Here is a 17,530-nt window from a genome sequence, read left to right on the forward strand (position 1 = left end):
TGGCTGTGAAGATGACAGTGATGTCACTTCTGTCTCTGAAGATGATGGTCCGGCAGCAGGCACGTGGGTGTGGAAGTGCCTGTGAGGTCACTTATCCTGGAGAACATGATAGGCAAGCAGCAGGCTCACAGCAGGAAGATGTGCTTCTGAGGTCACTTGTGCCTGAGGACCTGATTAGACAGCAGGCACAGAGCCCTCGCCCTGCTGGCAACACTCTTCCCAGTGCAGGCTGGGAAACCATTGGCTTTCTTTTGACATGAGGACATGTTCCTGCCTCATGCTACTTCATGTTGTGTACCAGCACCCCCAGGTCCTTCTCTGCAAAGCTGCTTTTCAGCTGGTCAGCACCCAGTGTTTCCTGGTGCATTGGGTTACTCTTTCTCACGTGCGAGATGTTGCATTTCCGTTTGTGAAGCTTCATGACGTTCCTCTGTGCCCATTTTGTTGTCCGAAAAGCGGATTCGTTGCCCGGTGTGCAATGAGCCAATAATTACACACTCAGGAGAGACATTTATTTATTTATTTCAGAGTTGCGCAAGCCTGGGTGCTCGGTGGTCTCCCACAAATCGAGCACACCCCCCCAACTTTTCAGGTAGCATTTATACAAACAAATTGCCAGATTTGCGACTTTCCCTTGTACACTGATTGGTTAGTGATTTCTTCATTCCCTGGGTCCCACCCCTGCTTCTCAAGGTCCTGATCAATTAACACTGCCCCAGCTAGGTCAGTAGACGTTATCTCCCAAGGTCCTGAGGAAGAGGACATAATCCAGACCCCTTAATTAACACTGTTTCAACAGTGAGAGGAGGCTTTGCTTCCCAAGGTCCTGGCACCCAAACAGGCCTTATTTCTCAGCCTTGGCATCCTCCCTTCTGGAGAGTGGGGCACAGGAATGCAGACTGCTTGTAACTCCCTTATCTTTCCAGCCTGCACCAGCTCTGAGGCCTTTTCTTAACAAACTAGGAGCACGGCCTAAGGCTTCAGCAAATTTAGCTACTTATGCTAAGCAAGTGTGCGGCTACTCATGCTAAGCAAATTCTATCTAAGATAGAAATTATCCAAATCTACCTACTTCAAACATTCTTTCTGAGCTTCTCAGGGTTGTCTTGTAACAATTCCCCCCTTTGAGACTTATATGATCATTTTCATATTAGTCTCACTCTTTTAAAATCTTTCCCATATTAGTTTCATATAACACTTAGAAATACATTGAATCACTACATAAACGCATACAAAAACTACTAACACCAATCCTAAAATTGTTAAACATTTTTTAACCCATGAGCTCACATCAGGGAACCAGGAAGTCAACCATTTCCATATTTCTTCAAATCCGAAAGAAGTATCTTCTTTCTGAACCTCATGTAAGATTTCAGTCTGCTTCCAGATTTCATTTAGATCGGTAGAAATTCTCCCGCTTTGATCCACATATACACAGCAACTAGTATTTATTACTGTACATACTCCTCCCTGAGATGCCAATAACATATCTAGAGCCATCCTGTTTTGGGTACTTATTTTAGCAATTTCTGAAACCTCCTCTTGTAAAGCTGCAATGGCATCAGAGGTTTTATTCCCTATTTTTTCAATAACTGCTGAAATATTTACTATTGCTTTTTCAAGTTCACTCACTCCCAATTGTGGAAACAGCCACCTTACGAATGACTGAAACCTAGTAGGTCGATCTATTAAAGGATTATTGACCCTCTTTTGTCTCCTCATGAATGTTCTTAGCCAGGATTTTTGATATTTATTACTCAATTCTTTTCTTATAGTAACATTAGGGATTATTGCCCCTAAAGTACACGTCCCTGACCAATTAGGAGGTAGCACTTTTCGTGCCTTGTTCCCACACAACCAATACCATCCACTACCTTTCGGAACATGCCACCCATTTAGTTCCTTACTTGGCCACTTATAACCTATTTCAGGTATATGAGAGCAATTTTTATAACCTCCCACCTTAATGGCTCCAGTACAGTTGATCGGTTGCTTTCCATAGGGTACAGTTTTTTCCCACCATCTATTACTATTATTACATCTTCGGACACATTGATAACAGTCTCCTGTCACACTCTGGACTTCCCATTCCTGTTCGGTTGTTTCATTATATTTCGTTTGATCGCTATCATTTCTTATCTGTTTCATAAATTCCATAAAGGAAAAATTAAGAGGCACTCCAATTAGGGGGAAGCCCTTATTGGAATGTTCAGGGAAGTGGGTACACACCCAGCAATCCTTCTGGTTAATTATCTTCATAGATTTCGTAATTACTTCCAAATGGAGATTATGGCTCCAAAATCCTTCCTGGTTCCCTTTAATTGTTTGGCTCAGGTAACTTAGAAAAACTAACCACCACATTTCTCTCCTGGTTATTTGGGAGAACATCATTTTTACACAGATACCATAGATACCATAACAACAATATTAACCCTATTCCTAACAAACAGATTAAAGCAATTCTTTCCTGAATACAATCTAAATTTAAAACCGATTCGCTTTCAATACAACTCATATATCTTTATATATTTTTAACTTTAAAGGTTGAACTTGTTCAGCTTTCCACGTCTCTCGAGATACTGCTTTCACTCGGGTGTAGTGGATCCAGGAATCAATTCCCTGCAGTTTCATAGCAGTATTTGTTGTTAGCAGTACAAGATACGGTCCCCTCCACTTTTCTACCAATGGCTCGTCCTTCCAGGTCCAAAGATACACTTGATCTCCCGGCTGGAATGAATGTACAGGTGAATCTAAAAGTACAGGAGATCTTAACTGGATGTACCTACGGAGAGAAGTAAGAACCTTTGCCATAGACAAGAGATAATCACTTAAAATTTGATCGCCCTTAACGTGCATTTGAACTTCATTTCCAGTTAAATTTACAGTGTAAGGTTTACCATACAGAATCTCAAATGGACTAACTTTCTCTCTAACCCTTGGGGTTATTCTGATTCTTAATAATGCCAGAGGTAAAACATCAGTCCATTTCATCTGAGTCTCCTGACACAATTTTCCTACCTGTCTCTTAATTGTTTGATTCATTCTTTCCACTTTTCCACTGGATCGTGGCCTCCAGGGGGTATGTAAGTCCCATTTAATTTGTAGTATTTTTGAGATTTGCTGTACTATTTCTGCTATAAAATGAGGTCCTCTATCTGAAGAAAACCCTTCTGGTACCCCAAATCTTGGTATAATTTCTTTTAATAACATTTTTACTACCTCCCTGGCCTTATTGGTACGGCACGGGAAAGCTTCAGGCCATCCTGAAAAGGTGTCAACAATTACCAACAAATATTTATATCCATTACATTTTGGTAATTCAGAAAAATCAATTTGCCAGTAATCCCCGGGCATAAAGCCCCTTTTTACTTCCCCTGGGGGGGGCTTCTTCTGAATCTTGGGATTATTTCTAAGACAGATTTCACATTTTTGTGTAATACCTTTTGCAATTATTAGCATACTGACTCCCACAGCAAATCTTTTAACTGTTTCAACAAGTGACTCGGCTCCCATGTGGGTGCTATCATGTATTTGCTTCATCAGCTTCTTCATTATCGGCAAAGTTACCACACATTGTCCAGTAGATGTCACCCACCATCCCTCGGGAGTTTTTATGCATTTCAGTATTTCTGCTAATTTATTTTCTTTTTCAGTGTATACTGGAATTTCCATTTTTAACATTCTTTCTGGAACTAAGGCTGCCACCGACACGGATAATGCTGCCCTTTTTGCAGCCTCATCGGCCCTTTTGTTCCCTTTAACTATGTCAGTCTGTCCGGACTGGTGCGTTTTGCAATGCATTACTGCTATTTCTTTGGGTTTATTAACTGCTTTGAGTAGTCCCATAATCTCCTTACTGTATTTTATAGGATTCCCTTGAGAAGATAGCAATCCTCTTTCTTTCCAAATTGCGCCATGGGCATGTATAACCCCAAAGGCGTATTTTGAATCTGTAAACACATTAGTTCGTTTTCCCTCTGATAATTCCAGAGCCCGGGTTAAAGCAATCAGTTCTGCTTTCTGGGCAGATGTATTTGCTGGTAGTGATCTTGCTTCGATTTCTCCTTCCAAAGTGACGACAGCGTATCCAGCCCTTCTTTCTCCCTTTATTATACAGTCTGGATTCTGCAATGGAACATCTCTCAAATCTGGACGGCTGGAATATACTCACTCAATAGTTTGCAGACAGTCATGAGCCAACCTCCCCCTTCATGAAATGGTAATAAAGATGCCAGATTAAGGGTATTATACACCTTCATGGTTACATCTTCTTGCTCAAGTATCACTGCCTGGTACTGCACCATCCTACTTGGGGATAACCAGTGATGCCCTTTTTGTTCTAAAACTGCTGCAACAGCATGTGGCACATAAACAGTCACTTTTTGTCCCAATGTCAATTTTCGTGCCTCTTGTATTAACAGCACAGCAGCTGCAACTGCTCTGAGGCATCCTGGCCATCCTGCACTCACTTTATCCAGCTGTCTTGAAAAGTAAGCCACAGGTATTTTCCAATTTCCTAAAGTCTGTACAAGCACTCCCAAAGCCTGGTGCCCTCTCTCATGGTTTGTTTTTTTTTTTTTTTTTTTTTTTTTTTTTTTTTTTTTACAGGCAGGATTGGAGTATTGTACTCGGATTGACATTCTCGCAGCAGTCCATACTTTAAGAAATTATTAATCATAGGCTCCAGTCCAACACGGGCCTCTAACTTCATGGGATACTGTTTTCACCTTACCGGTTTAGCTCCTTGTTTTAATTCCACCTTTACCGGTTCTGCACATCTGGCTCTTCCAGGTTTCTCCGTTGCCCACACAAAAGGGATTACTGCGTCCATTACTTCAGAGGGAATTTCACTTGGTCCATCCTCCACCTGTTCGGAATCCAGTGCTGTCTGCAACATATATGCTTGTGCCTTCCAGGCGTTACTTTGTGGAATGTGCACCTTAACTTTGTTTTGATCAAAGGTTATCTGTGCCCCCAGTTTATTCAGTAAATCCCTCCCCATTAGGGGTAATGGGCATTCTGGCATGTACAAGAATTCATGTGTTAACACTCTATTTCCTATTTCACATTTAATTGGTTGACAGAAAGGTTTAACCTCTCGCTTTCCCGTGGCCCCAATTACTGGCATAGAGAATTTACTCATTGGTCCCTTACAGCTATTTAGTACTGAGTATGCTGCTCCAGTGTCTACTAAAAATTTAACTGTTTCGTTCCCCAGCTTTACTGAAACCAGGGGTTCGGCTGGGGAATCCAATTCCTCAACCCCCGGTCCCCGTCAGTCTGAATCCTCTGTACCAATCATGAGCAAATCTGCCTCTGGAACAGATGCAGACTCAGGTTTCCAATGATCTGTTTGTCTCTTCGGGCACTCATTTTTCCAGTGCCCCTTCCCCCTGCAAATTGCACACTGATCTCTCCTTAGCGGAATTCCATCTCCCAAATTCCCTCTTACTCTATACCCTCTTCTACGTCCTTGTCCTTTCAGAAAACTCCCTCCCTGAGAGGGAGTTTGTGCTTGGGCAAATGCAGCTGCCAAGATTGCAGCATTTTGCCTCTTATCTTTCAGTTTCTCCTTTTGTTTTTCCTTTCTCTCCACTTCTTCCCTATTATTGTACACCTTATATGCAATTTCTATTAATTGCGATATCGACATCCCCGACATACCATCTACTTTCTGAAGCTTTCTCCTTATATCTGGTGCTGATTGTCCTACAAATAATGTAGTAAAAGTTATTTTATTTGCTTCGTCCTCAGGATCCAAGTCTGTCCATTTTCGGGCAGTTTCACATAACTGCTCGTAAAATGCAGAGGGATCCTCAGTCTTACCCTGTGTGACTTGATATAGTTTTGCAATATTTTTGGGCTTAGGTACTCCATGCTTTACCCCATATAGTATTAACTGTTGGTACTGTTTAGTCATTAACCTGCCTGCCCCTGTGTTTTGATCCCAACCCGGTTCCCGGGTCGGCATAAAACGGTCTGGTCCGTCTCTGGCATTTTGCCTTTTATTTTCCTCTTGAGCTTTATCTAATACCATTCTTTTCTCCTCAGGTGAAAGCAAAGTATTTAAAAGCACCTGTAAATCCTGCCAATCTGGATTATGATTTTCAATTATCATTTTAAAGGATTGATACATTTTTTCTGGATTTTCTCGGTACGACCCGGCAGACTCCTTCCAATTCATTAAATCTGTAGTTGAAAAAGGGACCTTCACATACACAGGCATCCCGTCTGGTCCGACTGCTTGACGCAGCGGGGCCTGAATCACGGGATTTTGTTGAGCCCGAGTGGCCCGAGTTCTGCCTGCAATCGGGCTACATGCCTCACTTCCCTTATTTCTGCTATTAACACTATCTTGATCTCTTTCAGGAGAGACCAATAATTGTACATCCTCTTCCTCATCACCCGCTTTTAAACATCTTTTCCCAATGCTACAAGCAGAGCAACACCGAGACATTTTCTCTTTGTTTCCCATCATCATTAACACATTTGAATCAGAGATCAACAGCTTACATTTTTTTTTTCTAGTTTCATGATCATTTCTCAGAGAGAAGAACAAATCTACATATGGGACCTCATCCCATTTGTTCTGTCTTCTACAAAACAACATAAGTTGCAAGATTGTATTACAGTTTAGCGTTCCCATTTCTGGCCATTTTTCCTCATCCTCCAGTTTATACATTGGCCACCACTGAGTACAGTATTCCTTTAATTTTCTCCTTGTTAAAGGATTCCCACCAAACTTTCTCCAATGTTTCAGGATGCATCCTAAAGGAGAACAGGAGGATACCCCCACAGATTGTCCTGTTCCCATATTACCACCCTTAAAAGAACGTTCTTACCAATTACGCTTTCGTACACTCCAGTCGTCACTGTCCAAACGTGTACAAAGCTTACCTTTGGTTACCACAACCAATTACCCTTGTATCATACCCTTTATGCAATGTCTCTTAATAATTACTGCGTTGCACCTTTGAGTCGCTTACCTGTTCCGACCAGGGAGGGTGCTCACGGAGTCCCCGAACAAAACGGTCGGTGCGCGCTGGAGTCTGATGAGCAGCGTCTCCCTGCCGGAACTGGCAAGACGATCCGGGCAAGGCTTTACAGCGAGGGTCCCACCTGGGTCGCCAGAAAACTGTTGTCCGAAAAGCGGATTCGTTGCCCGGTGTGCAATGAGCCAATAATTACACACTCAGGAGAGACATTTATTTATTTATTTCAGAGTTGCGCAAGCCTGGGTGCTCGGTGGTCTCCCACAAATCGAGCACACCCCCCCAACTTTTCAGGTAGCATTTATACAAACAAATTGCCAGATTTGCGACTTTCCCTTGTACACTGATTGGTTAGTGATTTCTTCATTCCCTGGGTCCCACCCCTGCTTCTCAAGGTCCTGATCAATTAACACTGCCCCAGCTAGGTCAGTAGACGTTATCTCCCAAGGTCCTGAGGAAGAGGACATAATCCAGACCCCTTAATTAACACTGTTTCAACAGTGAGAGGAGGCTTTGCTTCCCAAGGTCCTGGCACCCAAACAGGCCTTATTTCTCAGCCTTGGCATCCTCCCTTCTGGAGAGTGGGGCACAGGAATGCAGACTGCTTGTAACTCCCTTATCTTTCCAGCCTGCACCAGCTCTGAGGCCTTTTCTTAACAAACTAGGAGCACGGCCTAAGGCTTCAGCAAATTTAGCTACTTATGCTAAGCAAGTGTGCGGCTACTCATGCTAAGCAAATTCTATCTAAGATAGAAATTATCCAAATCTACCTACTTCAAACATTCTTTCTGAGCTTCTCAGGGTTGTCTTGTAACAATTTCTCCAGCCTGCCAAGGTCCCTCTGAGCGGCAGTGCAAACAGCTGTGGTATCATGGCTGTATTTTAGGAGAAGATTGTCTCTCAGAAGCTTGTAAACCCTTAGGAGGCACATGACCCTGCAGGGGACTGTGAGGTGACTTCTGTGTCTGCTGGTGATGGGCCAGGAGCAAGCATAGGAGTTGGAAACTGTCTATGAGGTCACTTCTGCCTGAGTGCCTGATAGGCCAGCAGCAGGCACATGGTTTAGAATGTGATTGTGAGGTCACTTCTGCATGAGTCCCTGACTGGATAGCAGCTGGCACATAGCTGGGTCATGTCCCTCTGAGAAGGTGACCTGCCAGCAGCAGGCAATTAGGGTTGGAAGATGATGATGAGAGTACTGGTTTCTGACCGGTTGATAGGCTTCAAAGCTCAAAGGCCAATCTGAGGCATATGGCCACAAAGGTGATGGTGAGGTCACTTCTGTCTCTGCAAGTGATAGGCAAGGAGCAGCAGTTTGTGAGGTGACTTGTGTCTCAGTACCTGGGGTGTGATTTTTCTACCTGCGTGGTTTGCACCTCTAAGTAGGTGGTTCCATCCTCTCCACTCTTTCTTTCCTGAAGCTCAGACATGTACGTTTTGCCCTCAGGGGAGCTGAATCCCGCCCATGACTGTTAAACCCATGCCCTGTGTTCATCCAGAAGACAGCAGGGAGGGTTTTCTCCTGTTGACTTGCTCCCATGCCACAGGGGCTCTTCAGCTGGGATTTGTCTCCACTTGGTGTGGACAACCACCATTGGGAGGTCTGTCCACTCTTGCTCGTACAGGCTTCTCTTATAGCCGGGAATGAATAACTGTAGGTGTATATATATATGTGTATATAATAAATATATACAATAAAAAAAAGAAATAAAAAATCCATTCCAACTGATAAAAAAATTGTTGTGGAGATGGGGATTTTTTTCAGCTCTTGCATAGAGTTATTTTTTGAATAGGTTTTACCTTATGACTAAAAGTCAGTGTTCAGGCCTTTATTCATTTGCCCACAGATAGAGGCTATTGCTGCCTGAGATGCCCTGGGGTGGCTGTGTGCCCATGTGGGGCTGGGAAATGTGACCCAGGACCTATGAGAACCTTTCTGGAGCATTAGCTGGTCACCAGGAGAAGTCTCTCAAGACCTCTCAGTGAGACAACTTATTTCTCTTCCTTGACTAGAAAAGGAAGTCCAGACACTTGTGTTAGACATAGACATGTGCATTAATGTTATGGAAATTAGGCTTGTCGGCCACCATAACAGGGCTCGACCCTAGGTTCTCGCAAGTAAATTCAGAGCCAAATCAAAACAAATTAAATTTTAATCACGCGCGTGCCGTAATTACAGCTCGAGCTGGGTGCCTCCAAAGAGGGACCCTAAAGTAAACAGATCCTGGGCAATTACAGTTTTTTCAACTTACATTTCCCACCCCTCACGCGGTAGGTAGACCAATAGTAATTTTTTTGGTCTGGAGTCTCCTGCTCCTCATTGGGTCTCAGCGTCATTCTTAGGTAAGCTGTTTTTCTCCTTATTTTTGATTTTTGCAGTCTCTGATGAAGGTTGTACCTCTGTTTTTGTTGGGTCTGGTGGTTGTCTGCCAAGGTCTTATTTTTCAATTGTTTTGATGTCTTCCCTTTCGGAGTGGGTAACACAGGAGCGCAGACCGTGTGTGGCTTCCTTATCTTCCCAGCCTGAATGAGCTCTGAGGCACTATTTTTTACTATACTCGGTAAAGGTTTATTACTTTTCCCAAGTGCGGCCTAAGGCTTCAGCAAATTTAGCTACTCATGCTAAGCAAGTTTTATAGAAGTTGTGCTAAGCAGCCATTTCTAGACAGTTTCAATTCACTATTCTTTAATGCCTACATCCGCTTGATTTATTAGTTGCATCTCTGTATTGCTGTAGAGCTCTGCAGGCGTCAATCCCTCCTCCCGGCACACTCACCAAACCCAGGAATCATATCACCACCAACATCCAAGCCATATGTCTTCTCCTGGCCAATCAGCTGCTCTGTTAGAGTGAGCTCACAAGTCCCTACCCCCACCAGGTGCCTGCTGATGGTCTAAGGGCTTCAGAGACACAAGTTGCCTCAAAATACCTTCCCCAGCCATGAACATGCTGCTGCCTGCTACCTACTCTGGCCCAGGAGACCTCACAATCTGCTTCCACACCCATCTGCCTGCTGCTGGCCTATCAGGGACTCAGGCAGAAGTGACCTCACAGGCAAATACCCAAGCCATTAGCCAAGTGCTAGCCTTGCAGAGACAAGTGACCTCACAGCGACTCTCCCAGCAATGTGCCTCCACACAGTCTGTCAGGCACTGAGTCGGACGTGAGCTCACAAACATCTCTTCACCACTTGCCTGCTGCTGGCCTCCCTGCTGCTCTGGAGGAAATGACCTCAAAGTCACTTCCCAGCAAGGGGCCTGCTGCTGGCCTATCACGTACCGAGACACAGCTGACCTCACCAGCACATTCCCCACTTCACAGCCTGCTGCTGGCCTATCGGCTTCTCACCCAGAAGGCACCTCACAGGCACCTTCACAGTCATGTACCTGTCACTGGCCTATGAGCTTCTGAGACTGCAGTTACCTCACTATACCTTGTCCTGAACAGTGCGTGTTCATGCGCACTCAAAGCGAGCCTGGGGCAGGGCCTGGGCGAGGCCACTGGCAGCCTGCTGCACTACCATTGGCTGACAGAGCCATCAGTCCAACCCAGGCCCCCCTCCTCCCCTTGCTGGCCAATAGGAGGGCAGCACTGCGGGTGATGCCATGGCAACACTGCAGTCCTGTGTGACCCGGCCGGCAGCTCTTCCCCTCCCCTGTTTCCCCCCGCCTGTTTCCAAGCTGCTCCCCCAAACAGGCTGTCTTTTGGGTGCAGAGGTTTGACCCCAGTTTGCAGGAGGACAGGGGCTGTGGCCATCAGAGGACAACATCTCTGAGCCCAAAACATGCTCTGCCAAGTTGGAAGCATAAAAGGATGCAGGGGGGAGGAAGAGAGGTTCTCCCAAACAAGTAGATGCCCTGGGGTTCTTACAAGGTTCTTACATCTATATCCAACATGGCATTTCCAGCAGGCTCCTGAGAGCCCGATAGGAGCTGCAGGACACCCCAGCCTCCAGGACACAGGACCCCTTTCCTGGCAGAGCCAGATCCCAAAGGGGGACCAACTCCCAGGGAATCCTGGATATTCATTGCCTCCTGCCATGAGGGGATGGAGCTGGCCCCACAGGAGCCTTGGGGCTCAGGGCAGCCCTATCCCCAGGGTCCAGGAGTCCTGGCTGCCACATTGTCTCCTGAGCCAGGCAGGACCCTCAGGCAGGGTTCTCGTGGCAGCCCCCAGCCCTGTCCAGCCACCCTCACAGCCCGGGACCCACAGCCGTGTTTGAGTTAACAGCCTCTGTGTGAAACCTCAGCAAGGAGCTCCCAAAGCCCTTACCCTCAGTGGAGAGCTGCAGGAGTGCTGGGAACAAGGAAGTGTGGTCTGAGCTGATGGTCTGGGTCCAGCAGCCCTCCATCTCACTTGTCGCCTTCTCATCAGTGTGCCTCTCCAGATGGGGAGGAAGGGTGCTCTTCCCATCTTGTCCCCAAAACTTCTCTCCAGCATGTCCCTGTTCCTCTGCCTGTCAGCAAGCAGCTCCAGCATAGCCCAACTGCCTCCTGTCCTTCCTCCTTTTCATGGAGCGACTCCAAGGGACAGCAGTGGGGAGCACGTGAGCAGTGCCCAGCAGTGTCCAGGTCTCACAGGCAAAAGAGGGCACTGCCATGGCAGCACCGGGGAGACCTCCCTGTGATGCAGCACATCCCACTGTGACCTCAGCTCGTGTCACCTGGGGGCTCAGTATGTCACTGCCATGGAGATGGCACAGCCAGGGAGAGAGCAGAGAGATTTCCTCTAACATCCTGGAAAGCAGTCACCTCCCTTCACTCCAGTCATTTTCCAAAAATTTCTGATAAATCCTGGAACATCTCCAGATGGTGCCAAAGGCTGTGAAATATCTCAAATGGGGCACTGCAGAGGTCACTTCTGCGTGCCCACACTGGCAGGTCTCTGCCTTGGGCAGACCTGTATAGCAACCTGGGGCTAGAGAGTTGTTTTGGGGTTTGGCAAGACAGGAGAAAAGTCATGTGGGATGAAACAGCACAAAGCGTGGCCACAAGCAGAGATGCTTCAGTGAGCCTCAAAACTGATAACTACTGTGGGTTGCTCTTTTTGTAGAAGTAGGATGTAGGACAGTATGGGACACGATGTAGCCTTCCTCCCTGAGGCCCCAAAGCAGGCTCTTTGCTTTTAAAAGTCCTCAGCAAGGTTTCTTGGTCTGCGGTGCTTAAGATAGAGATGATACACCAGAAAAGAGCAAACATGCCCTTAGCATTCTTCATCCAGGCGGTTTTATCCAGGACCCTCGTCCCTGCCAGGCTCCAAAGCCAATGCGGCAGGCCAAGTAGTTAATCTGGAGAAGTTTTCTCATTTCCCATGAATTTTGCCCAGCTTTCCTTCTGGCTGAGCCTGGGGAAAGCCATTTCTCATCTCTGGGGCTCAGCTGATCCATGGGCTTCTCAGCATGACCTTGAGGCAGCGCTTCTCCCCTGGGTACAGTCCCTGACCCCTGGCCCCTGCCTGGGACCCTAGCTCTCTTCTGGGCTGTACATCCCTGTCTCCCTGGGTCTCCCACAGTTTTGATCCTGCACTTCTCAGGACATGGCCACACACTGCAGGGCTGGTGACCAGGCTCTGGTGCAGAGCTTGTAAGGCAGTGCAGTGCCTTGGGACCTGCATTTGGGCTCATTCAGAAATTTTTGAGGTGACCAGCTCCCAGCGCTGCAGCTGCTGAAGCTTGAGAAGGTCCCTACAACCAGCCTTCCTGCTCTTCCTCATCTCTGCCCTGGAGTGACTCATGCAGAAGGGAGACTCCATCCCCTTTGAATACTGTCAGAGATGGGGCTTTTGAAGTCACCGCAAAAGGAAGGACTCACCTACTTGTGTGGGTTGCTCCTTCAGCCTGTGGCACCCGCTCTGTGATGCTGTGAGCCCCAGCTCTGCACCCTGAGGTCTCTGCCCTTCGTCCAGAGGCACAGCTTCAAATGACGGAAGTGTTGCTTTAGAGAGCTCACTTCAAGCTGAGACACACTGTGGAGCTGAAGGCCTGATGGAGGCTAGTCCGGGATGTGGCAGTCTCCTCCACCCCCTCCTGCTCTGGGCCCAAGCACGCAGGAAGGTCCCAGGAAGTGTTTGGTGTGGGGGGGAAGGGTTTCCCTCCACATGTCCCAAGTCCTGTGTGGGTGTCTCTGAGCACCCAGGAAAATCCCTCTTCGCTAGGGCCTCGCATCAAGCCTTTTCCAGACTTCTGTACAGAAGCACTGCCCAGTCCGAGATCCCCAAGAGCAGCACCACCCCCGGCATGGCCTGGGACCCCCAGGAGCTGTGTGGCTCCCTCTTCTGTTTCCACGTGCCCTGATTAAATGGACAATTTCTACCATCACCTTTCCAGCACCCTAGCTGGACATCGTAACTTCCCATGTTTTCCAGTTTTCCTCCTTCCCTTACTCTTGGTTCATTCAGATACCTAGTTGCTGAGTTGCACTTCAGGACATTTAAAGCTTGATCTGTCTTTGAGCAGTCTGTCCCGTTAGCCAAGGCATTAATTGTGTTTACGTCTACTGTTTCCTATCTATCCAAAAGGTTTCTAGTCAGGCTATCCCTTGTGGAAAGTGCACCTCATTGGAGGCAGCTTGGAATGAGCATACTGGCGAGTGTAATTTTTTATGGAACTATATCATGCTTTATTCTTTGTTTGTTTTCTACTAAAACAAAAACACTTCTTTGTCTATTTGCAGCCAGTTTTCTAGGTAAAGTAGGTGGGAATTGGGGCCTATGAGCTGTAACATTCAGTTGCAGACTTCAGAGGAATAAGGTTAGCTTTTAACAAGAGTGATGGAAGTCCCAGTTGGCTGATGAGAGCAATGGGAGGATTGGGGAGATGGGGAGGAAGATTGTCCATACAGCGTCTGACCTCCAGGACACTGCTTTTCCTACATGTCCTGACTTCATGAGGAGACTCTCTGAATCAGTCTCAGCTGGAGAATGTTGCTGCCACTTATTCTGAAAGCTGGAAAATAGTACTCCTAAAAAAAACCCTTTCAAAGCAGAAATACTTGTATACTATTGAAGTCTCCATCTTTCAGCTACACTCCCGACACCTCTCCAATTGGCCATACAAGACTTGAAGAAAATTACAGGAAGAGAGGCGGTTCATCAGGGCTTTTTGCATTTTTATGATCCCCATGGTGTATTTGGTGCTGGATCCATGAACCACAGCTACTGACAGCCTTCTTTTTGGTGCCATCCACCAGGAGGGATGATGGCACGATGGCGCTATGAGCTGGGAGGGTGGGGAACATTATTCCTTCTTCAGGCACTTCCCAGGCCATGTGGAGGCCAGGACAGCAAGGACTTCTGGCTCTGCACCAAGAGCTCCCTGTAGTGTACCCACACTCTGAATGTTGTCTTGGATTAAAAGTTGGCATTTTTCTCTCCAAGACACTTTCAAGCCCAGTTCCACTTCCTTCTCATCTCTCCCAATCCCTCCTCTGATCTCGCTGGCCATTCCTACACCCCTCCCCTCTTCTCCCTGCAGGCCGCCGAGCTGACGGTGCTGCTCTGCAAAGCAAGTGGGCTGTGAGGCCCCGGGGCTACAAGGGGACTCTGCACTGGCCGTGCTGGTCAGGGTGGGAATCAGACCCAACCAAATGGGGATCAAAGCCTCTAGTCCCTCCATGGGGATGCAGATGTGGCAGGTCTTGGAGGGACTATGGAGCATTTCCAAGGGTGCTAGTTGTGTCCAGGGGTGCCTCTAGATCCTGGCCCTGGTATTTCACAGAGGGTGACATGAATCTCTCTCCAGGCTCCCTTCCCTGTGCCAGCTGGGTCCTCACAGCCTCTCCTGAGATTGTGGAGTCCTCCTTTGCTCCCAGATACCTGGGTTTAGCACTTCACCTTTAGGTGACTTGACGTTGGAGGATCTCTCCCTTTGTGAGGCTTCCCTCACTACCCACACCAGGCACACGCTGTCCCAGAAGATCCCCTGTGCTCTCCTGGCAGCTCCAGCTTCCCCTCCAGAAGGACAGGTATCTGACGCTGGGCCTTAACATGTGGGACTGCTTTAGGTATGCACATCCAGAGGTGTCCCACTCCACCGACCTCCCCCCCACTGCCACTGGACACTGATGGGGGAGTCCTAAATCCAGTCCTTGGTCTCTAAGAGATTATTACATGATTTTTGCTCCTGAACCCACGGAGAACCCCATCAGCAGCAGCCGCTTTGGTCATAATTTCCTTGGGCCTACTCTTGACACCAGCTTTGGAAGAAGAGCCAGCCTTCAAGCACTGCACTGAGGAGAACTTACTTTATTACAGAGATACTGTGAGGGAGTCAGCTCCGATCCAGTGTTGGATACAATGTTATATGGGCACCAGCTGAGACAGAGCAGTCTCAGTAAAGGTGAAATGAACCCAAGCATTTGTGCAGCAACATGAGTACAAATACTACTAATAATAGTAACAATAGCCATAATAAAACTAAAGTGAATAAACAATATTCAGTCCTGGCATGGGATACTGTGGGAGTCATTTGTGGAGAGGAATGGCAATGCTACCACTGCTGAAAAATGGCCATGAAATCACTTTCCTCAGGGCATCCTGGAGCTCCTTGTTCCTCATGCTGTAGATGAGGGGGTTCACTGCTGGAGGCACCACTGAGTACAGAACAGACACCACCAGATCCAGAGCTGGGGAGGAGAGGGAGGGGGGCTTCAGGTAGGCAAACATGACAGTGCTGAGAAACAGGGAGATCACGGCCAGGTGCGGGAGGCACATGGAAAAGGCTTTGTGCCGGCCCTGCTCAGAGGGGATCCTCAGCACAGCAGTGAAGATCTGCACATAGGACACCACAATGAAAATGAAACACACAAAGACTAAAAAAACACTAACCACAAGAAGCCCCACTTCCCTGAGGTAGGCGTCTGAGCAGGAGAGCTTGAGGATCTGGGGAATCTCACAGAAGAACTGGCCCACTGTGTTGTCTTGGCAGAGTGGTATTGAAAATGTGTTCCCAGTGTGCAGGAGAGCATTCAGAAACCCACTGCCCCAGGCAGCTGCTGCCATTTTGACACAAGCTCTGCTGCCCATGAGGGTCCCGTAGTGCAGGGGTCTGCAGATGGCAACGTAGCGGTCATAGGCCATGACAGTGAGGAGAGAATACTCTCCTCCAAACAAGCACACAACCAGGAAGACCTGGGCAGCACATCCTGAGTAGGAAATGGCCCTGGTGTCCCACAAGGAATTGGCCATGGATTTGGGGACAGTGGTGGAGATGGAGCCAAGGTCGAGGAGGGAGAGGTTGAGGAGGAAGAAGTACATGGGGGTGTGGAGGTGGTGGTCGCAGGCTATGGCTGTGATGATGAGGCCATTGCCCAGGAGGGCAGCCAAGTAGATGCCCAGGAAGAGCGAGAAGTGCAAGAGCTGCAGCTCCCGTGTGTCCGCAAATGCCAGGAGGAGGAACTCATTGAGGGAGCTGCTGTTGGACATTTTGCTATCACCAGGCATGGGGGACTGTCCAAAGAAGAAAAGATATTGAGAAGTTAGGAGAGAATTTTCAAACAAAAAAAAGAAAAAAAATTGCAGTTCTCATACAACCCCCCACTTTGCCTCTCTCTGTACTGAGAGCATCTCTGTGCAGCTCCCTTGCTTGAGGTCCACTTTGAACTGGCTGACTGTCCTGCTGTGAGGAGCAGGGACCTCTGCCCATGGGCTCCAGAGGAGTCCCTCCTGCTGTACATCAGTGGGAACAGAAGACAATTTCTGTCAGGTGAAATCCACTCTGTATGTAGAAGGGCTTTTCAGTGTCTGCACTCCCAATTGTAAAGAGTGAGGTTTGAGGGGAAAAAATAAGTTTTAGGGATTTTTAAATATTGTTTATTCTCTTTTGCATATCCTTGTCACCCCTGGGAAGCGTTCCTTGAAGGTAGGAATCCTCAGCATTTCTACTGAGTCCTGAGAAAAACCGATTCACTGTCCCTTGTTGCAGAGTGAGGACAACTAGTCTGTCTATTAGTCCTGTTCCCAGCTGTCCTGTGCTCGCATCTCTTTGAGCTGGAGCATGAGCCACACTCCTATGTAGCCCTAGAAAGAAACCAGCCCCTGCTGAGAGCAGACAAATCCAGTTTCAAAATGCAGATCTCCAACCTTCTCTGCTTTTCTCAGAGCACCAGAGGGAGGTCTCCACACTCCTCTTCTAGCCAAGGACACACAGGGCTCTTTTCAGATGCCCATATACAGCCTCCCACCATCATTTCCATATTCTCAGCATCTCTGCACCTTCTTCTTTTCTCTCTCAGATATCACAGAGATGCTATGAGACAGCTGTGCCTTTCTAGGGGGCAGCTTGCAGCCCAGCAGGACCCAAAAAGGAAACGGTCAAAGGACCATTAGGACTGAAGATGGTCTCTCCTTAAGGGAGAGTCAGCTCATTTCCCAACTCCAGAGCTCCACAGGTCAGAAGGGGTCTGGGGAAACCTCCTTTCCATGCAGATCCCTCTGTTGCACAACTTGCAGCACTGATGTCTGAACCCCACCCCTGAGACCTGAGCGCAAGAACAGGAGCAGTGTGGACAGGAGGAGAAAGAAGGAGCAACCCCATGATCCT

General features: G+C 47.5%; 1 protein-coding gene across 1 annotated transcript; it reads right to left on the reverse strand.

Annotated features, from left to right (window-relative positions):
• Positions 1-280: 280 nt before the first annotated feature.
• Positions 281-16,032, reverse strand: LOC135326179 (olfactory receptor 14A16-like; the record flags this gene model as incomplete). Its single annotated transcript, XM_064504030.1, has 2 exons — positions 281-430; positions 15,571-16,032. Coding segments are annotated over 2 exons (612 nt in total), but the record flags the coding sequence as incomplete, so codon positions are not given.
• Positions 16,033-17,530: the final 1,498 nt, after the last annotated feature.

Source organism: Dromaius novaehollandiae, unplaced genomic scaffold (assembly GCF_036370855.1).
Source record: "Dromaius novaehollandiae isolate bDroNov1 unplaced genomic scaffold, bDroNov1.hap1 HAP1_SCAFFOLD_37, whole genome shotgun sequence".
In the NCBI taxonomy this organism is placed as follows: domain Eukaryota; kingdom Metazoa; phylum Chordata; class Aves; order Casuariiformes; family Dromaiidae; genus Dromaius; species Dromaius novaehollandiae.